The sequence below is a fragment of the Leucopleurus acutus genome (genome assembly GCF_964270905.1).
Source record: "Leucopleurus acutus genome assembly, chromosome: 7".
Lineage (NCBI taxonomy): Eukaryota > Metazoa > Chordata > Mammalia > Artiodactyla > Delphinidae > Leucopleurus > Leucopleurus acutus.
This window is the reverse complement of record NC_139150.1, coordinates 99,815,003-99,838,385: the sequence shown is the minus strand read 5'-3', so window position 1 is coordinate 99,838,385 and position 23,383 is coordinate 99,815,003. Positions and strand designations below refer to the sequence as shown.

The 23,383-nt window shown below is 38.9% G+C and overlaps 1 protein-coding gene across 1 annotated transcript in view; it reads right to left on the bottom strand.

Moving 5' to 3' along the window:
• Positions 1-21,068, bottom strand: part of XPO7 (exportin 7) — an 83,992-nt gene extending 62,924 nt beyond the window's left edge. The window contains exon 1 of the mRNA XM_082842986.1: positions 21,026-21,068. Within this exon, the coding sequence (XP_082699112.1) occupies positions 21,026-21,043 (18 nt within the window). The 5' untranslated portion in view covers positions 21,044-21,068. The remainder of the gene's footprint in view (positions 1-21,025) is intronic.
• Positions 21,069-23,383: the final 2,315 nt, after the last annotated feature.

Here is a 23,383-nt window from a genome sequence, read left to right as displayed (position 1 = left end):
GAGAAACTTCTTAATGGGTACAGAGTTTCTTTTTGGGGTGATGAAAATGTTCCGGAATTAGATAGTGCTAATGGTTGAACAACACTGTGAATATACTGGAAGCCATTGAATTATATATTTTCAAAATGGTGGATTTTCTATTATGTGATTTTTACCTCAATAAAAAAGAAGTTAGAGCACAGCAGTTGGCATTATAGACATCATCACCAAGCACTGTAAATGTATGTTGCCAATTTGAATGTAATTGGTCTTAAGGTTTGTTTTAAATTTGTAAAATCGTTTACAGTTGCCTAAGAGTGATAACTCTGTGAAATTTATGTCTAGTTTTATGTTTATTCCTATTTGTTACATTAAAACAGGTTAAAACAGATACATTAATTTATATACTAAATTAATACTGGGGATCTGTGAGACACAATTTGCCTTTGAAAAAATGGCTATATATTAAGAAAGTTTTAGAAAAACTGATATGTAAGACTCATAAACATTATCCATACCTTATTTCTCTGAAGCTTTAGTAATAAAACAGTTTAATAAAAATGGGAACTTAATACAAATTTTCTATCTTCTTTAGAAATTAATCCAAGACCTTTCAAGATTCTCATTTATCGGGCTTCCCTGGTGGCGCAGTAGTTAAGAGTCTGCCTGCCGATGCAGGGGACACGAGTTCGTGCCCCGGTCTGGGAAGATCCCACATGCCGCAGAGCAGCTAGGCCTGTGAGCCATGGCTGCTGAGCCTGCGCGTCCGGAGCCTGTGCTCCACAACGGGAGAGGCCACAACAGTGAGAGGCCCGCATACCGAAAAAAAAAAAAAAAAAAGATTCTCATTTATCCATATATCATTTATACTTGCAAAAACTGAATACCAATTTGAACACAGTAGTTGTTCAACAAATACACACTGCTTTAAGAAAGAGGAACAAAGATACCAAGAGTCAGGCACTGAGAAACAGAAATGCAGGTTTCTGTGTTGGTCCAGGGTACTTCAGTTTCTGCTTGATCTGCTACAATTAAACAGAGTTACTAGTCAATAACTTCCAGTGATTTTAGTGAGTCTTTTAGTAATTAATCAACTCAAAAAAGGAATACCTTCGCTGTTCTGACAACTGGTAGGCTGTTTCAGATAGGGACCCTGCAGTGAAAGGAACAGCGATGGGAATAGGAAGGAATCGGCTAAGAGCTACTTCTGAATGCTAAGGAATTAGACAAGCACAGCTTGAAAAGTATACTAAGCTCAGATCCTGAGGAGTCAGGCAGCAAAAGAGCAGATACAAGTCTTTCCTATTATACGAGTACTAAGATGTTTAATCTTGGTACCAGAGAGATCAAAAGTAACTTCTGCCAACAGATCAAGATGTTTTAAAAAGCAAACAGTTTAACGACAAGTGTATTTTGGAAGTACATTTAATAAGACCAAATAAGATTCATTCATTCAACCAAAAAGAATTTGTGTATTTATAATCTACCAATAATTATATATAGATGTCAATCTAAAATTTTCCTAGTCATATTGAAAATTCCAGAAAATATGTAAGTTTAAAATTTTTGGAGGCCTTATTGTGTAGGCATTTAAAAATACAGTCCAATTTTGAAATTCATAGATTTGGTTTTTTTTAAATAGGAAAATATACTTTTAATGCTATATTGATTCCAATTTTACATATTACAGAAACTGGATGAAAATACAACAAAATGTTAACAGTGTTTATATCTAGATTGTGGGACTATGGATGACCTAAAATTTTTCTTTTTTATATTCTTCTGGTTTTTCACATTACCGTGAAATTAGAAATTTTTATTTTTTTCTTAAAAAATTATTCCTTTTCTTTTTTTAATATGATTTTTAAAAATTGAAGTATAGTTGATTTACAATATTGTATTAGTTTCAGGTGTACAGCATAGTGATTCAGTATTTTTGCAGGTTACATTATATTACAGGTTATTACAAGATAATGGCTACAATTCCCTGTGCTATACAGTATACCCTTGTTGCTTATCTATTTTATTTTATTTATTAAAAAAATTTTTTTAAGCTTATCTATTTTATATACAGTAGTTTGTATTTGTTCATCCCATACCCCTAACTGTCCCTCCCCATTCCCCTCTGGTAGCCACAAGTTTGTTTCCGTGAGTCTGTTTCTGTTTTGCATATACATTCATTTGTATTATATTTTAGATTCCACATATAAGTGATATCATATAGTATTTGTCTTTCTCTGTCTGACTTATTTCTCTAAGCACAATATTCTCTAGGTCCACCCATGTTGCTGCAAATGGCAGTATATCATTCTTTTTTATGACTGGAAACTCATAGATTTGATTAGTCAAAGCCTGTGTCTATCAAGAGTGACTCAAAGGTTGATGACAGAGTAAGTTTTCTGTTTTGCTGAGGCTGGTATATAGTAGCAAGGCACTTACGTAGGTAGCAAGTAGCCAAGTTAACTGCTCAACACTGACCTATTAACTCCCATTTCATCCTCAAAACCACCCTATATGAAGTAGATATTATTCCCCCTTTCGAATGAAAAACAGAAAATTCTACCTACAGAGCAGTGAGTGTTTCACACTGGCTACTTAACAGAATTACACGGATAAAAGACACGAATAAAAGACATTCCAGTTTGTGAACTGCCAAGTTAAACAAAACAAAAAGAATTTTTTAACTGAAAAACTTGTAAGAGTACTTCAGTATGCAAATGTATACCATGAATTTCTAAGAGAGAAATATGTAAGCTTCGTAACTTCTAAGGCCACATAAACCTTTTGGGTGTGTAGAACAGGTGACAGACCAACGAGCCATGAAATAACTTAAGACATGCTGCTACTGTGGTCTCACAAAATCTGACGATTCATGGAAGTTTGGGAATTAAGCTTTTGAGACTATCACAGAATATGTATGATTCAATCACTATAGTATTGTTGGTTTGGACAGGAATCATTCACAATCATTCTCTACAGAACCGAAATCTAGTGACCTGGATGTTATGAAGGATTGTAGATTCTGAGATTCAAACAGCCTCTGTGAAACAAAAGGGCAAAAATCAACTACTCTGTTGATTGTATCTTCTGGGCTTAAAGGGAAGTCATGGGGAAGAAATAAGTACCAGTGATCCCTAAATGACTGCTAATCAGAATCACTTGGGGGGGCTATTAAAAAAATTAAACTGCCACAATCAAGATTTTGATTCAGCAGGTTGAAGTGGGGTCCCAGGTGATTCTAATAAAGGTAGTGTTAGAAAACAGAGGGAAGAGATTAGCGAGCTTGGCTTTCAAGAGGACAGAATAGAAGGGGAGATGCCTCCAGCTGCCACCTCAGAAGGAAATCAAGAAACATTAGGTCATGGACCATGACCATTAGAACTTGGTAACCTTTGGAGCTTTACTGTACAGTGTATATTGCAGGATTCTATGACTTGGAATAGTTCAGATCTGGGTTCCTACTCAGATTTGGGTTTCACCTAAGTGTGTGAAACTGGGCAAGTTATTTAACCTCTCTGCCTGCTTCCTCATCTATAAAATGAAAATAACAACATATACCTGATTGTGTCGTGAGGTTTAAGTCAGATAATATATAAAAGCACTTAGCAAAGTGCCTGATATATGATAAGAGCTCAATATATACTGTTATTATAGTTACTCTTGGTCAGTCTTCAAGTAGTGATTAGGAGTAAAACTGTTAGAAAAAAGGGCCCTATGACACTGTTTCAGGGGGATATAAGCCATAAAAATGTTTGGGAAAAGAAAACCCTAATGGACAGAAAAGATGGGGGCAACATGAAACATGAAAATGAAATAACAAAAATGAAAGCAGACTGAGTCCCCGGGGTTTGCAGAAACTGGAGAGAGAAAAATCCTGCCCATACATACTCTTCATAGGGACTGCAGGGGGCACGAGAGGGGCCCCGGATTTATTTAGAAGGAAGTCTCAATACCCCAGACAACACCTACATGTAAGAAAACTAAAGCCCCGATGATTAAAATTATTTGCCCAAGGTTATGCTGCCATTAAATAAATTAAAATTTAGGTGTTGCTTCAAATCCAATGCTCTTTCCACTAAACCATACTTCCTGAAAAAATAAATTCCTTTTAAATCCTAAAGAAGCAAAAGACCAAGCTATTTAGTAAAAACAAATATACATTCCAATAAATACATGAGTTTCTACTACCTGTATTTAGTAGAAAAGAGGGAGTTTTGGCAAGAGACCTAGACTTGGAGCATAATACTAGAATTTTAATCCTGGCTCTCACTGATTTGGGCAAAAAGCTCAATTTCCAATTATTTTGCTTGCCCTGAGGAAGCTTGCACCTTGATATGGAAATCAAAAGAAATAGTGCATCTAAAAATACTTTGTAAATGAGGTTCATACTTCTGGTTCCGGCAATATGGTCAACTAGTTAGCTTCAAACCTTCCTGACACAAACATCTAGAGCTGCTACTTAAATAAGACAAAAATCATTTTAAATGCGTGGCTGTGGTAACTAAAGAGTAGGGGGAATCAATGAGGGCCAAAAACTAAGAGAGAACTAAAAACCAGAGAAGTAAGCATGAAAGATAACCTGTGACTGTCCTGGTGCAGATGGAGGGTGGGGTGTTGGTTTTCGGTCTTGGTAATCTAGGGGCTTACGTTTTGACATCTGTGCAAGGAAAAGAGATGCTCTGGGCCTGCATTGGGTCCAAGTTGGAAATGAGTCCCCAAGTATTCCTGATTCATACTAGTAAATAAAATATCTCAGAGAGAAGGTAGACTAAAAAAAATAAAAGATATAAAATATAAGTTTAAAATCTGCCCACTGTATAGGGACAATAAGGAAGCGTGTCTATCTTAATCTGGACTCCGGGTAAAAGGAAAAAAATCTCCTGAGAATCTGTAACCAAGGATTGGTGTCAAACTCTGGTTCAGGATATCGCAGGTAAGAAAGTAACATATAAATTGACCTTGAGCCAATGGTACTTCTTGACGGGTGGAGTTAAATATAAAACCTCTCCACTAGAGGGCACATCTGATCCAGGCCACACAAGATTTCCACAGACAACTCTCTATTCCAGTTTATCTCATAATCTAAGATTGAAAACATGAAGAGAGCAAGAATCAGCAGACCAACAGAAGAATTAAACCTGTAAGAAATTCACATAAGATAACATGACAGAGATGAGTACAGATGTTGAAATAATCAAAACCTTAAGAGAACAAGACACTTGAAAAAAAGAAGAGGCAGATTTGAATAAATACGAAATAAAACTTTGGAAAATATAAGCCAATTAAATCAAAAAGTTCAGAAGATGAGTTAAACAGCTGAATAATCACAGCTGAAGAATGAGTTAGTGAACTAAAAGAGAAATCTGTGGAAATTATGCAGACTAGACAAGAAAAAAGACATGAAATATGAGTGGTTAAGACATACAGGAGACAGAACAAGAAGATCCAACATATGTCTAAAAAGGTTTCCAGAAGGGAAGGTAGAGAATGCAAAAGGCAATATTCAGAGAATTTTCCTGAACTGATGAAAACTAGAAATCCCCAATTTCAACAAATATAACATGTATCAAACAGAATCAATAAATACCAACCCATCCCACTTTGCAGTAAAACAAAGAGGAGAAGATCTTAGATCTTAAATAGAGTGAGCACATAATTTATTTTCCAAACTGGGACACTTTTTTTTTCTGAGACAAATGTTAAACCAGATGGGATCCCAAGACAATAGGAGTAAAAAATTGGGACTGTTCCAGACTATATATCCCAGCCAAGGCATACAGTAATTTTACTAAAGAAACGATAAGGAGACTGACAGAATACCTTACAACAAAAGATGGAAGACAATGGAATAATCTCTTCAATGGGTGAGAGAAAGTGACAGTATTGTATTTCTATACTTCTATTTCTAGCTACACTATCTTTCAAAAGTGAGTTAGCAAAATAAAAACACTTTCAGACAAAAGCAGACTGAGTTTCTTATTCAAATTGCTGAAATAATTACTAAAAGATGCACATAGCAGAAAGAAGGAAATTCACTTAGAAAGACAGCACAGAAATTAAAAAAAATAACAATTCTATGGACATTATGTGAATTAATTAGAAAACTTTGATAAAATGAAAAATTTTAGAAAATTACAACTTAACTGAAAAGATCTACTGCCCCACTGCAAAAAACATTTATGTAAATGCTACCAAACATTTAAGTACTAATACCAATCTTATTTAAATTGCTCTACAAAAGAAAGAAAGGGAGGGAGGAGGGAGGGATGAAAGAAAAATAGGAAAGCTCCTCACCTGAGTCTAAGGCTAGTATAATCTTGATACCAAAACCAGATAATGGGACAGCAAAGTATGACAAAAGAAAATTATAGGCCAATTTTCATTTATGAACAGTTACAAAAATCCTAAATAAAATATTAGCAACCCAAACTGAATATAATAAATTTGACCAGCTGATCCTAAAATTCATGTGGAAGAGAAAAAGGGCCAAGAATAATGGAGAATATTTTGAAGAAGATCAAGTTTGGGAGAACTTGCCTTACCAGAGACCCAAATTTATTATAAAGCTACATCGATTAAGAGTATGGTATAGGCAGAGGGACAGAGAAACAGATCAATGGAACAGACAGAACACCAAAAGAAAACCTGTATCACAGTCATGGTAATACAGATCATGGGAGAAAAGCTGAGTGGACTACACAATAAACAAGGTTGAGAAAAGCCACATGGGAAAAAGTGAAATTAGATCTCTACCCCAAAATGAATTTCAATGGATAAAATGAAAAGTATAATAAAAATGTGAGTTTTTACTTTTTCATGTAAATAGCAATATATTCAGAATAGAATGATTTAATCAAAGGGCATTAAATATTCTTGAAGAAAACAGTTTGATTTTTGATGAATACCAGAATAAATGTTCCAGCTAGTTGGAACTAAGGTTACAAGGTTATATATGTATAACATAATAAGGTATATACATACATACACACACACACACACACACACACACACACACACACACACGATATACCAAAACACAACTTTTAATGTATATACAACTATTATAGTTCTAGAGATAACAAATTATCTTGGGGAAAAAGGTATTTTATTCAAAAGACAGTCCCCATTTACTAACACAAATATGCTTATTTTAGTCATATCATTTCTCATAACTCTAATAAATAGCCAAACTGAAAACATAGGAAGGAAAAAAAAATCACACAGATAATCACGATCTCCTTTGTGGTGTGCTTCCTTCTTGCCATTACAACTTCCACCCTGGCAACTAAAAATCAGAACTGGAACACTACACAAAGTTTCACTCCTTGCTCTTTTCATTTAATTTATAGAATGAGCATTCTAATAAATCATTTAAATCTCTGAAAATCTGATCTGAATACCTGAAAAGCAATCCATCATATGCTAGGGATTGCTAATCTCTGTAGCGTCATCTTTCCTGGTTCACTAAGCTGCAGCCAGGATGATCTCTTCCAGTTCTGTGAGGGGAGGTCTTCCAGACCTCAGGGCCTTTAAACATGCCGTTTCTTTTTGTCTGGTACACTGTCCCCTTCCTTTCCTTAATATGCCCACCCAAAAATAAAAATAAGAAATCACTCTCAAAAGATTTCAATACAACCTTTTCCCTTCATATCACTTATCACAAACTATAAATATATATTTATTGGTACAATTTCTGAGTATCTATCTCTGAGCAAGTACCATGCCTATTTTCTTCACTGCTTTATCTCTAGTATTTAGTACAGTGCCTGCCCCACAGAAATGAAATACACAATTAAAACAAATTTTTCTTGTCTAAACCTATTCTTGTCTAATAAACCTTCTTTAAGCATGATGACTTGTAATTTTTCTTTAATTCTGCTAATTGTATAACAAAATTAAGATTTTAATGGTTGGGATAGTTAAAATTCTTGCATTATCTCTAAAAAACAATAATATACAGCTAGCTATCCTCCAAAAAGAGGGCATATGAATTTTTAAAAATTTTATCATCACACTCTAAGATTCTTTTTAGCTTAAAAATTATGTGATTCTAATCCCATTTCATTAACCTGGTAACACTATCATTCTCATTACCATGGATATGTCATACATTTATAGCATTCATAAATGAAACATTAAATACTCAGTTGTAGCTAAACAAAAACAGTATACTTGGGCTTCCCTGGTGGAGCAGTGGTTGAGAGTCCGTCTGCTGATGCAGGGCACACGGGTTCGTGCCCCGGTCCGGGAAGATCCCACATGCTGCAGAGCGGCTGGGCCCATGAGCCATGGCTGCTGGGCCTGCGCATCCGGAGCCTGTGCTCCGTAACAACGGGAGAGGCCACAACAGTGAGAGGCCCACGTACTGCAAAAAAAAAAAAACAACCCCCAAAACCAAAAAAACCAGTATACTTGGTGGAGGCATGTTAACTGGCTTTAAAACGCTTTCTTAAATAAAATGTAATATTAAATAGGAAGCAAGCTACTATTGTACATCATTAAAATAGCTGTCTATTTAAACACAGGGGTCAGGGCAGTATTCCAATCTTAAACAAACCTGTACATGTGATTGGGGAACTCATGATTGATATAATCCTGAATCCTTGAATTACAGGAATTTTTCAAAACAGCACATCAACCATTAAACAACAGTAATGATGATAACATCATAAGGAGACATTGTAATAGTTTTCTAATACCTCAGAATGTCAGATACACCTATAATTGTAGCAGTAAAGTAGTACAGTATATCACATGCCAATTAATACTTTCTTGCCCTACAGAAAAGTGTCTTTGGTTCTCTAAGTCAATGGGTATATCAAATACACAATATACAATGTGTATAAGCCGACTTTCCTTAAATTCTCCCATTTGTATGTTATTTCTTTATACTTGTGTATTACAGGTATCAAGAATGAACAGTCTGTTTGTATCAAGAATGAACAGCCTGTAATTTCTGAGCCACAGTGAGATTTAATATTCTGAGATATTAAGACAGCATCTCCTCTGGCCTATTGACTAGCAGTCTAACTATTGTTAAAAAATGTTTAAAAGCTTGTTAGTAAGAATGAAAGAAATGTAAGAAATAAAGGGATAAAGGGAAAAGAGAGTTTTTACTGGCCTAAATATTCAGAAGAAAGCTTCTCAACTCTCCTTATCTCTCTTCCCATGAGAAAACCCCAAACACCGTATGTACTCCTTTAGAAGACTCAACAAAAAAGTATAAGAAGCTCAAAACAGAATATTAAAGGAAGAAAGATAAAGGTAATCACAAATACTTAATCTTGGAACCCTGAACTCTGATTCAGAGAGGCAAGAATTTAGAGTTCCATATTTACCCTCTGATAAAAAAAGTAAAAAAGAGTTTTTGAGTAAATGTTTCCTAAGATGTTTTGGCATACACACCCCGTACATGCCAGTTTTCTGATTTTCTGGAATTCTAAATAATTTTTCCCTTAACAGTTTTGTAAAGTATCTATTTGCCTTTAAGTTTACACTATTATATGATCTATGAAAAATGTTTTCCAATAACTCATCAAGTCACCAAATAAGGAAGACCAGGCAAGCTGTGAAATAGAAGATTTAGGAGAATCCTCTAATAGAAGAAATTACGAGTTTTTAAAAAAGAAGCCTTTTCTGAATACCCCTCAAACACTAGTTCCGATGGGGAATAAAGAAAAACTAATCTGGTTTTCCAAAAGATAAAAATGGGATGGGGAGACAACACAGACCAAGGGCTATAGATTTACTTCAAGATCAAGCAGATTTAGTTTTAACTGCCTTAACAATAAAGAAACCTTTAAGACATATTGATGGCCAGAGTTGTCAACATTGTAAGGTTTACTCAAACTCCTTGGAATATGACCTCTTTTTCACATTACATGCATGCCAATTTCACTGCTGATTGTCAAAAGCCTTTTACTCCTGCTGCTGGTAACATAATATGAGGCTGTTTCAGAAACCAAACTAGAATAAAACATCAGGGTTTCACTCAAGTTTTACAGTTGCTGTAAGACTTAATAAGAAATATGATAGGTGTATACTGTGAGCAGCTAACATTTTACATATTTACAATATCTAAAGGCTACTGAAATGGACTTTCACTATGAAAACATGAGTTCCAACCCAAGTGGACAACAAGTAAGCAAATGCCTACTGGACATCTCCACTCAAATGTTTACCAGCACCTCAAAATCTGTATATTCAAGACTGACCTTACTATCTTTTCAACATCCTGTTCATTCATTTGCTCTCAACTTTGCTGCCCAGAAATGTGGGAGCCTGCCTTCTCACTTTACACATTCAACTGTTAACCAAACCCCATAGTATAACCTCCTTAACATCAATCTCCTAATTCTCCATCCTTACAGCTAAATTATGTTAGTTCAAGTCCCAATTATTTCTTGCACAGACTACTGCTTCATCTCCTACTTTGTCTACATCCAATCAATCTTTTATACCATCACCCCAGTGATGTAATTATTCTGTCACTTCTACTTAAAAACCTTCAACCACACATCTACTGTACAAATTCCTTATTAAGATATAACAGGGTCTTCATGTTCTGCTCTCTTCTACCATTAGAGTCTCATTTCTTACCTTGCTCCGCTTTATTCCCTATACAGCTGCAATATTTCATTGCTTTCACTTTCCTGGAATGTTCCATGAACATATATATAGCTTTGCTTATGGTATTCTCTCTGCCTGGTATACGCTTACCAACTGGGAGAAAGAATACCATGTCTTTTTAGATCTGGCTTAGGCATTTACTACTTTAAGAAGCCTTTCCTGGCTCTCCAAAGGAGGACTAACATTTATGTCTCATTATGTTCTATGCATACATGTGTCACATCACCTATATCACTCTATAGTCCTTGTTGGTATACATTTCTAGTTATTCAGGTCCTTGAGCATTGATGCTGTACCTCACTCGTTATACATTTCCTTATATCTACATACAAGAACATCACTAGAATACCAACATGCTACTTTCTTACTGTTAGCTGGTGTATTTATTTTCTTACTTCAGCAAAACATTTCTAGGTTGTACCATATTGACATGACTGAACAGTCAACAAAAACTTATAAACACTTCTATTCATGTTAAGAACAAGATAATTCATCTACTATAATAATTACATCTTTTTTGCTAAAGAAGAGGGTGACTATATTTGATAATATATTTATTGACCCATCACTTCAGTATTCAGAATTGGTTATGCTTGCCTCCAAGAGTCGAACCAAAAAAAACAGTTTTCACCGATGTGAAGGAAAGCCTTTAAATACAACCTTAAAATAGGCCATCTCAACCATTTTAATTTAGAATATTTCTGGGTTATTTTCAAAGCTAACGCTATAATTATGAGATACTTTAAGGTCAATAATATTTTAAAATTAGTAGCTGAAGGGAACCAGAATTGCTACTATATCAAGACTTAGCACCTTGAATAAGTGATGTAATGGCTTAATACCTTCCTCAATATTCTCCCTCCATCTTATCTGTAAAATGGTTACAAATACACGGGGATTTCAGAAGGTTTGTTTTTGCAAAGTGCTTTGAGGGAGAATACATTTAGGGTACTTTTTAGAAGTCCCTAAAACACTACTTCCTATCAGTAGAATTCTGAATTTCTTTTATGATTTGACTGCTTCCTCTCACTCCCTTGGCTAAGAGAACAAACATATCATAGGTTCATAGCATAAACAGTAAGTAATCTTAAGTAAATTATTTAATATATCCGTTTACATTCACATACCTGGGAGAATGAGGATTTAGCTTATTTTTACAGGCACACAGGAAAGCAATTCTATAACCTATGCTCCACCTCTGCGTCCAATCTCTGGTTTTGTGGCAAATTTTTATTATTCTAGAGTAGCACTGTCCAAAAGAAATTTCCATGATAATGGAAAGATGTTATACCTGCATTGTGCAATATGGCAGTCACCATGTGACTACTGGGCGCTTGAAATGTGAGTGAAGAACTTAATTTTTAATTTAAATTAAAATAGCAAAATGTGGCTACTGGTTACCATTTTGGACAGTGCAGTATAAATGCCACAGTCAACAAAATGGATCAAGTCTGATCTGGTTCCTGTCAAATTGGGCTTGGGTTAGAACCATACTGGGCTAGCCCTCTCCCCACTCAGAAGTCAGGCAATAGATTTGAGGGGACAACCCCCAGGAGTCTGCAAATTTTTTCTGTCGAAGGCCAGATAGAAAATATTTTAGGCTTTGTGGGCTAGTAGGCCAAACGGTCTCTGTTGCAACTATTCAACTCTGCCATTGTAACACAGAAGTAGCCATACACAATGAATGTGTAAAGGAGCTCGCATGGTTGTGTTCCATTACAACTATTATTTATGAATTAAAAAAATCAGAATTTCATGTAATTATCATGTGTTATGGAATATTATTCTCTTTTAGATTTTTTCAACCATTTAAAAATGTAAAAACTGTTCTTAGTTTTTAGGCCATACAAAAACAGTTTGTAGGGCCAAACCACCAGCCTGGTTCGCGAACCTCTGAGATACAAGAAAGGTCAGTGAGCACAGGAAGAGACAGTCAACACTGTTAGTCATCAAGGAAATGCCAGCTAAAACCGCAGTAAGGTCCCACAAGAATGGCAATACCAAAGGCTGGTGAAGATATGGATTCCTTGTAACTATTCTACACTGCTGGTGAGAAAGTAAAATGGTACAATCACTTTGGAAAATTGACAGTTTCTTTAAAAAGTTAACCATACCATAGGACCCAGTCATCCTACTCCAAGTACTTAACTCAAGAGAAAAGAAAATCTGTGTCTACACAAAGACTTCCATATGAATACTCATAGTCCCTTTGCTCACAGGGACTAAAAACTGGACACCAACCCCCCCCTCCAAGGGGTGAAAGGATACATAAAGGGTGGTACTTCATACCATGGAATACTACTCAGCAATAAAAAGTAACCAACTACTAATACTATGCAACAACCTGAATGAATCTCCAAATCACTGCACTGAGCGAAACAAGTAAAAAACCAGAGTACATAGTAAGTTCATTACATAAAATTCTAGGATATACAAACTAATTTTCAATGACAAAAAGCAGATCAGGATTGCTGGGGGCTGAGGGTTCAGGGAGGGGTAGACTGCAGTTAGGAGGAAATGTTCTGTATTTTGATTGTGGTGAAACAGTCACAGGCATATATTTGTCAAATTGTACACTTTAAATGGATGCTGTTTACTGTACACATAAAGGTGATTTAAAGAAAGTCTTGATTCCACTGGCATCAGATTTACTCACAGCAATCTCTGTGAACTGATATATTCACTTTTGTAAGTGCTGTTTAAATTTGAGGAGATGGGTAAGGGAGGGATAGATAAGTTACTCTGAAGTCTCACACTATCACAGCGGATGGGATCTGCAGGGCACATTAATAGTAACCTATATCAAAGAGCTTTGAAGGGACAGGTTTTAAGAATTCTGTGAATTGAAATCTTTCCTGTTCACAACATTCTGATCTCCCTGTTTGGAACATGTATTTTAAGTTAGACTAAAATGTAAGATTCCAAGAATTAGTAAATAATGCTTTATGTTAAAACAAGCTTTCATTTGTAACGCCTCTGAGATACTGTCCTTATTCAAAAACAACAACAACAAAACAAAACAACAACAAACCTGTTGCTCAGATTCAATTTGTTTAAAAACATTTGTTATATGCTTACGAAGGCCTGATGAAACTTGCTCAACTCTGGAATGACGTTATCAATTCAAAAATATTAAAAGGAAAGAAAACAAGGTCCCATTTTCTAGCAAGTTTTATTCATTCTTTTAAATTCTAGACTAGTTTTTGACAAGACCTTACAGCGACTTGTCAGATGGGTCAATGACAAGTTAATGATAAAAAAAAAATCACCCACTAACACAAAATAAATAATATTTTAAATAATTTATGGCTATACATTGGGCAAAACTGGGATGGAGTTTTATTTTTTTAACTGAGTACAGATATGTGAAATGCAAATATGGCTTCCCAGATTCTTTTCAGAGCAAATGGTGTTACAGGTTCCTAGAGTCAAATTAAATGTCATGCTTGACTTTAGACAATGTCCTTTTGGAAGAGAGAAATAAAATACCAAAATTCAGGAGTTAGTGGAGGTGACTCAGTTAAAAAAAAAAAAGAGATTTGAAATGATTTGCCAAACTTAGGACACAAGCTTTCAAAACTCTGCAAACAATACTAAATACACTTGGAAAAAATCCTTCAAAAAACCCTGCTTTTCCCATTTCTGACCTTAAATACACCCCATTTAATAATAAACTTGACTCAAATTTTAGGGCATTATGTCTAGCATAGCTCTCAATTCTTTCTGAGACTACACACTTCAAATACCATAATTTCTTATCATACAAAATAGAAATGAGATCAGCTTTTGTGACCAACATACATTCATACACTTAAAACTTCTAAAAGGCCACCAGAGCTGTAGGATCACAACTTCCTGATGTAGTACAAGGGATATTCTATTAATCTAATTGTTTTCCAAGGTATTTATAGGAAAGCATTTTGACTGCTTTTCATCTAACTAGTTTCTCTCGAAGAGAGGCTTAAACCCAGGGACTTTTAAGTGAGAATCATTTTTCAGTCTACAAGCAACAACATCTGACTAATAACGTTACTTTCTTGGCCCACAGAAAATGTCCTTCACTACTTACTGTCCAACTAAGAGGGCTCTTTACTTATTATTTGGGGTATATCAGAGCTCAGTTTGTGAGATGTGCTACAGACTATTAGTACCCCCACCCCCAAAAAACACCACCTCTGAGAGTTAAGAAATTGGGAGGTGGGGTAGAGGAAGGCATATTTAAGATAGAAGAAATGGAAATACTAGTATGAGCATAAATATTTTAGGAAAATTTATGACAATGTACATATGAATTGAGAACATGTAGTTTACTTGGGAGAGAACGGTAAGGAATGACAACTGGAAATGCCAGCCACAATGCTGGACGTATAAGGGACTTAAGAGATCACCTAATCCAGGTTCAAGGAGACTAAATGAATTGCCCAGTTAAATGGCATAATACAAATAAAGGGGCTTAGCATGGTGCTGGCACATAACAGATGTTCCATAAATGTTGCTGTCACCCTTTCATCTACCCCCAACCAAGGTCCCCCACCAGTAAGTTGTACAATAACCGCCACCACAACTGTCACCTAAATCTTCCAACAGTTCTCTGGTCTTCTGGAGACACAAAGTCCTTTCATCAACCTATTTCAAGGAACATTCCATTACTATTATCTCTATGATACCTACCTTATAGACTGGCTGTGAGCATTAAATGAGATCATGTAAAATGGCAAGCAGCTAAAAGTCCAATAAATGCTAGCATGAAGTTTCCAATGCTGCCTTCTCTCAAACACATCTTTTCCATTTATGACGGTAGGAGCATGTGTGTATGTGTGTTTTCGTGTGCGTGCGCACAAACATGTATGAAGGAGTGAAAAGCGAGGGATGCAAATATCAGATATACTTAAGACCCAATTTTTGACAATTCCCCTCCTTTCCGCAAGATTTTGATATGACGCCTGGGTACCAATCTCATTCCATTGAGAATTCCCTGTCCCAGTGAGTCACTATAAGTGTGGGGCGTGAACTCAGATGTACTGGAATGGAGGAAAAAGGTGATGGGAGCAATAGTCCCTTCATTCAGAGACATGCTGACAAAAACCAATGTCTCACTGCAAATTCACAACTCAACCCAGGCTCGTTATCTCTCCAATTAACATGCAACGCCCCCGAAAATAGGGCATTACATCTTGTACTTTCTTGCATGTGTCTAAGAACAGGCCATCAGATGCTTAATAGTCATTGATTGTTTTTAATCATCCTCAAGAATTCAATATTTAAAAATTCAGCCTGCATGTAACTCTCCAGGAATACATAGTGAGACCGAGAACTAGCCTTTCACACAGGTCAAAAGAAAAAGACTTGTAAATCAGTTTCTCAATAAAATGTGGTAAGCATTTCATCTAAAAAGGAATGTATCTTTAAACTCGAGTTCTGAAGTTCATGAATGGCCTGAAACTGTATGCAAATCTTTGTGTAGGTATACTTTCCCTCCTTAGAGAGCACACAGCTGTCATTACATTCTAAAAAAATAAAAAAACAAACCAACTCCCCCCAAAGCTGAAGGACCACTGCTCTATACAGCTTCTCCCCTGGCTCTGAAGTTTAAGCTCTCATGGACAGGCCTTCCTCAGCTGGACTCCTAAAAGCATACTTAAAAATTAAATGGCAGGATAGTACAATAGTTACCCTCAGGCAGAAGGATCTATGGGTAGTTGTTGGGGGGGGGCACCAGAGGGACTTCTGAGGCATTGAAAATATTGTGGATTTCGGTGTTGGTTAGAAGAGTGTTCACTTTGGTTTGGTGTTTTTTTTTTTTTTTTTTTTTTGGCGGCACTGTGCGATTTGTGGGATCTTAGTTTCCTGACCAGGGATCGAACCTGGTCCCTAGGCAGGAAAAGTGTGGCGTCTTAACCACTGGACCACCAGGAATTCCCAAGAGTGTTCACTTTGTGAAAATTCATCAAGCTGAACAGTTACGAGTTTTGCACCTGTCCGAAGGTATATTTCAGTAAGAGGTTAAAAAAAAAAACAGTAACAAAGATGGGTCACTTATACATAGCAGACATCATTACATAATGTAAAACAGAAGTTCTTAAAATTTATGTTCTAGGAAGGGTCCATGTGGTAAAGAGCTGAAACCCCCAGACAACAGCCAGTGAGGCGCTGTGGCCCCTAGCCCATCTGCCTGCAAGTAACTAACTGATGATGCCTGCCAGTGAGCATGTGGGTGAGCTTGGAAACAGGTCCTCCATCCTCAGTCAAGCCTTGAGAAGGACTGCAGGCCTGGCTCACAGCTTGAGGGCAAATCAAAGACCCTGAACTAGAACCATCTAGTTAAGCCACTCCCGGATTCCTGACTCAGAATACCTGTGAGATAATATATGTTTGGTGTTAAAAAAAAAAAAAAATGATGCAACATCTAAATACTATCTTCCTTAGTATACTAAAGTGAGCAAAGTGGCCTCAGTAGTTGTACCTACAGAGACATCAGCTTATCGGTTTAAACTGGCAACTTTCCCTTCTCGAAGGGCTGTGGTACAATATTGGTTTCAAAACCCAACTAAGAAAAAAGAAAATACAGCTGGTGGCTATGAATATCAATTTCTGGATCAAATGGAAGTTAATTTATCTGTAAGATACAGACCAGGGATCTTCTTAATGCTCCTTTCTCCTAGCTCCATCTAAATAGAGATTCCATTACAGTAATATATTTTGTTTTATTGCATAACTGTTTGAATGATACTACATGCATATATACAACCCTTAATTTTTCTGAAGGTTTTTCTCACGAGAGGAAGTAAAACTAAATCAGAATTATCAAGTACATATAAATATGTTCTTTTAAAATACAGACATATTATTTATACAAATCCACAGAAGAGGTAGCTGGGGTGAGTGAGGGGACGTAGCTATTTCATATCATCCAACACAAACGTAGCATGCTTTGAAATCAATGTATTAAGTTCTTGTATCCATTTGCCTTCTGAAGCCTGCCCAACACAGCATTAGAATTTGACACTTCAGCAGTCTGGCTCCAGTATCTTTCTCAGCCTGGAATCCTTTGCAGTGCCCAGCACAGCAAAGGGCCTTGCACACATTAAACTTTATGGTATTAGCTTAACTGAAAGAAAGTTAGAAAAGTAACTGTTTTTTCTTTTTTTCCCATTAAAAATGTTCGAAAGTTGTACAGAATTCTCTTCTCAAAATGAACCACGGGTAGATCCTCTGATGTTTCCTTGCATATTTTTAAAAGCTAAAAAGACAACTATCTTTTGCTCTAATCAGGCTAAACTTTTGCACTCTGTTAAATTTTAACCTGCCAGTTTAAATGATTCTTCTTGACTCTCTAGAGTTACACTGGTGGTCAATATTTAAACAAATATGACTATCTGAAAATCGTATTTTCTGTTACTACACAGTCATAATATAGAGCCCAGTAAATAATACTGTAAGACTGTGGGTAAGGCCCAGCATAACAACATAATAAATCCAACGAACTCCAGAGTTATCCTTCATTTAATATATTTACATATAATTATATGTTAAATATACTTAATATACAATTATTATATACGCTTTCCTTTTCCTCTCAAGAGCCTGAATATAGCTAGCACTATTAAAGCTAACATCTGATCCTTAATTTTTTCATTACCACTGTACACTAAGCCATCTTCATTTCCTTACAATAAGTAGTCAGCAAGTGGAAATACTGAATCCTCATTATCTTATCTAACTTTAGATATTAAAAAAAAAGGAAGGAGGAGTGTTCATTTTATGAAGATAAACACAAATGAGTTTGATTTTTTTTTTTTTTACAGTTAATCACTGCCTCTATGGTGGGTGTTAGAGTCATCTAAGACCAAGAATAAGAAACTCATCACAACAAGGAGATTCCTTCTTACAAGTCTCTCTTCTTAAGAGGCTTGACTGTGACACCAATATTACAATTTTCCCATTACTACCATTTTGTGACTTCCATTAAACACTTATCAGAAGAGATGCTCAGGACTCCAGCCTGAGAATCATATGACACTTGCTTAGTGTCAATAGAAAAAAAACAAAACAAAAAAAACTGCTCACCCTGGTGGTTCAGACAAGCACTAGATACATAATAAGTCAACTATTTAGTATTACTATGAAACTTTCAAATAATCAGTCTTGAACCTTTGATAGGCTCCTTTTTAAACTTCATGTTCCAATAGTGTTTTCAGAAAAATATTCCCCCTCAATGCACTTCAGATTTGTCTTTAATCTTTTCATTTATTTACTCTTTCCACACAGGGGAGAATCTATCTTTTTCTTGGGAAGGTTTTCTGCTACAATAAGGTACCACGTTAAAACTTTCCGAGTATCCAATACTAAAAGTAATCTAGTGGTCTAACGAAGAAAAGCAATATGCCCCATTCTATTTAAAGAGAAAAAGCTCTCGCAAACTTACCCTGTTGTCATAAAGACCGCTAATTTAGAGAGTAACATACTACAACTCTCCAAAGTCAAATAAAACAATGGACTGGCATAGTTCTCTTTGTTTTGAAAAATTAATAAATTCTTACTTTGGTAGATTTTTATTTGGGGATGGGTGGGGGAAAAAAATCCCCTTACTAAAAATAAGGCAGACCCTCCTTTGAGACATAATTGCTATGAAGACTGCTTTGACCCATCTTGACTTTCCTCTGGTGAGGAATGACAACCTTTTTGTTCAAAAGGTAGGAGAGATCACATTAAGAGAAACTTCTTCGCAAGAGATAAAACAGATGTATATTCATAAAAGTACACGGACTTCCTCTGCCTTCCAAAGCATCATTCAGAAAGGCTATCTATTCAAACCATGTTCTGGAATGCTCACAGACACTACTTTTTTTCCCCCCAATAGATAAGAGCACGGGACCCAAAGTCAAAAGCCTTTGATCCACTTTAGCCTTACCCTAAGCAAATCTCATATAAGTTCTGTGCTTTGGTTTGTTTCTTCAAAATGACAGAAGTAGTTCTTGCCTATCTACTCTTTTAGAATGGAAGAATTAAAAAAAAAAACACATAAAAAATCCTTCACGCTTCTTAGAAATGGCTGCTATAAAACTCAAGGTGCTCACTATTATTATTACTATCACCTTGTACCAAGTTTTACTGCTACTTCTGAATTAGGCCATGATACTGGCTTTGAAACACAAATCCTGTGGTCTTCCATCTGTGATTACAATTTTTGATATAATTCTGTCCTGATAACTTGTACCTCACACTTCTAAGATTTACTCTACTGATCCCTGGCCTGAGAATTTATTTAGTCCCTTCTCTCCCAAAGAAATTGGTAGAAGTCACACCATCCACCTCCTTGTAGACATAATGTGAGGAATAAGACCATCCTCTTTACTCGAGGAATGATAACTATACAGTATGCAAAATAAGGCGACACTTGTTATCCTCTTTTCTTTCTACTTCCCACAATACAAAACCTCTGCTAGAAAATCCAAAGGTTTCTGACAACAGATTTGTAACAATAACTGTCATAAAAATATCAGATCTAAAGCACAGAGAGGAAAAACTTTATCGAGTTTGCAAGAAATAACCCTGAGTCCTACAGCTACTATTAGGTTCGGTATGGGTTGTCCCTTCCTAGGGCCTGTGCCGTGTCTTTGAAGAAAAGTGGCCTGGGCCCAAAGCACGCCTGGGGCAGCCCTGGAGCCCGATCAGGACCCTCCAGAGCAACGTCTGCACCCAACGTTGCATCTCTCGTTTCAGACACACCCCCTCCACCCCGTGTTTCAGAGGAGGTGTGGGCACTCAACTCCTTCACTGGGGATAGGGGCACCGGAGGGAGGGCGGGCCCAGGCCTGAGCACCCATTTTGGAGGACGGGGGAGCTCGGCCCTGCAGGCTGTGCGACCAGCAGTGGGGGAGTGTAGGACGCATCCGTGGGAGGGGGGAGGAGGCCGGAGGGGGGTCTCTTGTACTCGGGGGCGTGAAGAGGAAGGCGGCGGGAAAGACTCGGTAGAGCGAGGTTTGTCAGTGCGAGGTATTCTTTTTGTTATCTGTTTAGGGCTGGCGGGTGTGATGGGGAAGTTCCCCTCAGGACAGAGTCGGCAAGGGGTCTCCCTCCCCTCCCCGTCTTGGGGGGCACTGAGGACTTGCAAGAGGCCTCCCTCCAGTGGGAGGGCAGTCACTGATAAGCGATGTGGGCTGTGCCAGCTGGGGCGCCGATCCCTGAACCTCCAGCCCAGCGCGAGAGGCGTGGGACGGGGTGGGAGGGGATGGAGGAGGCCCCCGGCCCAGGAGGCGGGAAAGGCCCCAGAGCTCCGGGACGGGCGGCGGCTCCGGAGCCCCGAGTGGCGGCGGCGCGGGCCCGGTGAGCCTCGAGCCGGCCCGAGCCCCTTGGGCCGCGTGCGACCCCACTCCCCACTCTCCGCGGCCGCCCCCTCCCCCGCGGCTCCTCTCACCTGCACATGATCCGCCATTTTGCTCCATTCATGCTCCTCTCCGGCCCCCCTCCCCCCCAGCGCGCACCTCGGCCGGGCCGCCGCCGCCGCCGCCGTCGCCGCTGCGCCTGCGCGCTGGGGGCTCGTCGCGCAGTGCTCGCGGCGTAGCACCGCCCGGCTGCGTAGGCCCGGGCGGCCGGGGCAGCGGTTGGAGAATGCGCAGCGCCGTTGGGACGGCGTAAAGGCGCGGCAACGTCAGCGGCCCGGAGACGCTGCGGGCGGGTGGAGGAAGGAGCGGACCGAGGGGCGCGAGGGGAGGGGGCCGGGGGAACAAAGCTTTGTTTACATGGATTTTAAAGGGGCCGTCTTCGCTCCGGCGGGCGGGCGAGAGCGGTAGCGGGAGTTGGCGCTGCCTTAGCTCATCGGCTTCGCGAGGGCTCCTCGAGGGGCCAGGACCTGTCCCCGCCCAGACCCCTGCACCTGGCGGATTCCTCTCTTCCCGAGTGTCCTCACGACGTGCCCCCGGACGCTCCCTAGCGCTCTGCGGCCGCGCCACTGCTGTAACACCACACCCCCAGGGGGGTCTTCCGGTGCGCCCACCGCCCAAAACCCCCGCTTGGGGCGCCGACATTATTCTTTACTTAACACTGCCGACGGTGGCCGAATTTGTTTGTGTCTTTCAGCTCCAGTGGACAGGAACCACTGCTCTCTGATCCTGGGTTTTACCAGCAATCCAAATCTCCTTGTTTCCATTTCTATCCTTTTCTCCACGATGAACATTCATGGAAGTAGCCGCCAAAGAGTGGTGATGTTGGAAACGTGCAGAAGGCACGGTTCCGATCTTCCCCAATAGGTTGTTATCTTAACCAGCAGTCTAGGCTGCCTGCTGAGAGGGGTCAGAAGCTGGGGGAGGTGGTGGTGGGGAGTGATAAAGGAGTTTTAGGACCCCTGGCTCAGTCTGAGTGGGGAAGCCATCCCTCTGGGTCAGGTCAGATAAGGCTCTGCCTGCTGAGGCCAATTCCAGCCTTTCCCACTAGGAATGATCCGTGTCAGATAATGCCGGATCCCGTTTTCAATTGGATTCCACTCTGGCTTCCAATCATGGCCCCCAGATTAGATTTTAGCTGGATTCTGAGAGTATTGGTTGTCTGAAGTTTGTATTGACTAGGGGCCACCACGTGCGATGGAACTGATTATAGTAGTGAATGACACACACTTTCTGTTGTGGATCGAGAGGACTGGTACTCAGCATTCATTTCAAGCTTCGTCCTCCGAGTGTGTCTTCCTGATTTGCAGAGGTAGGACACCTAAAAACTACATTACCCAGACTTCCTTGCAGCTAGGGTTCTGTATGCAAGTTCGGCTCCGCCAATTAGATTCACTCAGAGAAGACTTTGGAGGCAGAGCGTTTGACTGTTGCTTTTGGCAGGTCTAGACCCTGAGATGTGGGATTTTTCTGTTTTTGTTTTTCAACAACTTTCCAATGTCCAATCCTTAGCTCCCTGAGGGTAGAGAGCAGGGGTGGTGGGTCAGGTGCTTCCTTGGTATCTTCTTGACGTGATGATTGCCGTGGCAGTCTTCGAATTCCCTACTTGCTTGATTGCGTAGAAATAGCAGCTCCCTGTGGGCCAGGCCCAAATCCACCCCCCACCAAAACCCTTCCCCACACCTGTTTCTCTCCCTCTATCTTCCCTTTCTCAGTAAATGATACCGTCATTCACCCAGTTGCTCAAACTAAAAACCCAGGAGTTGCCCTGATTACTTAGTGTTTCAACAGTCCCCCCATATCCATTGCAAGTCCTGTTGAATCTATATCCGGTACATACCCAAATCTGGCCACTCTTCTTCATCACCACTGCTGGCACCCTGATCCAGGCCACTATCACATTTATCCTGGGCTCTGATAATGCAGTCCTTTCTTTCCCTGCTTCCTGTCTTGCCCCATGATAATCCATTTTCCCTATAGCTGCAGAACATCCTTTTAAAATCATAAATCAGTTCGCAGCCCTGCTTAAAAATCCTCAAGTGGCCTCCCATTACATTTAGAGTACATTCCAAATCTTTGCTATAGCCCAAGAGGCCATGTGATGGGACCCTCTCTCCGTGTCCCCTCTGGCTCACAATGCTCTGGTCATTCTGCCCTTCTTACACTTCCTCACATCCAGCTGTACCTGCCTCTGGGCCTTTGCCCTTGAAGGAACTTCTGCCTGGAATGTTTTCCCCTCAGATCTTTAAGTGGCTGGTCCCCTCTTATCACTGATGTCTTAGTTCAGTTGTTATCTCCTCAGAGAAGCTTTTCTCACCGGCTCTATTGAAAGTTGCCCCTGACCCCTTCACTGTCATACTTACAGCATTGATCACTGTCTGTACAAAACTATT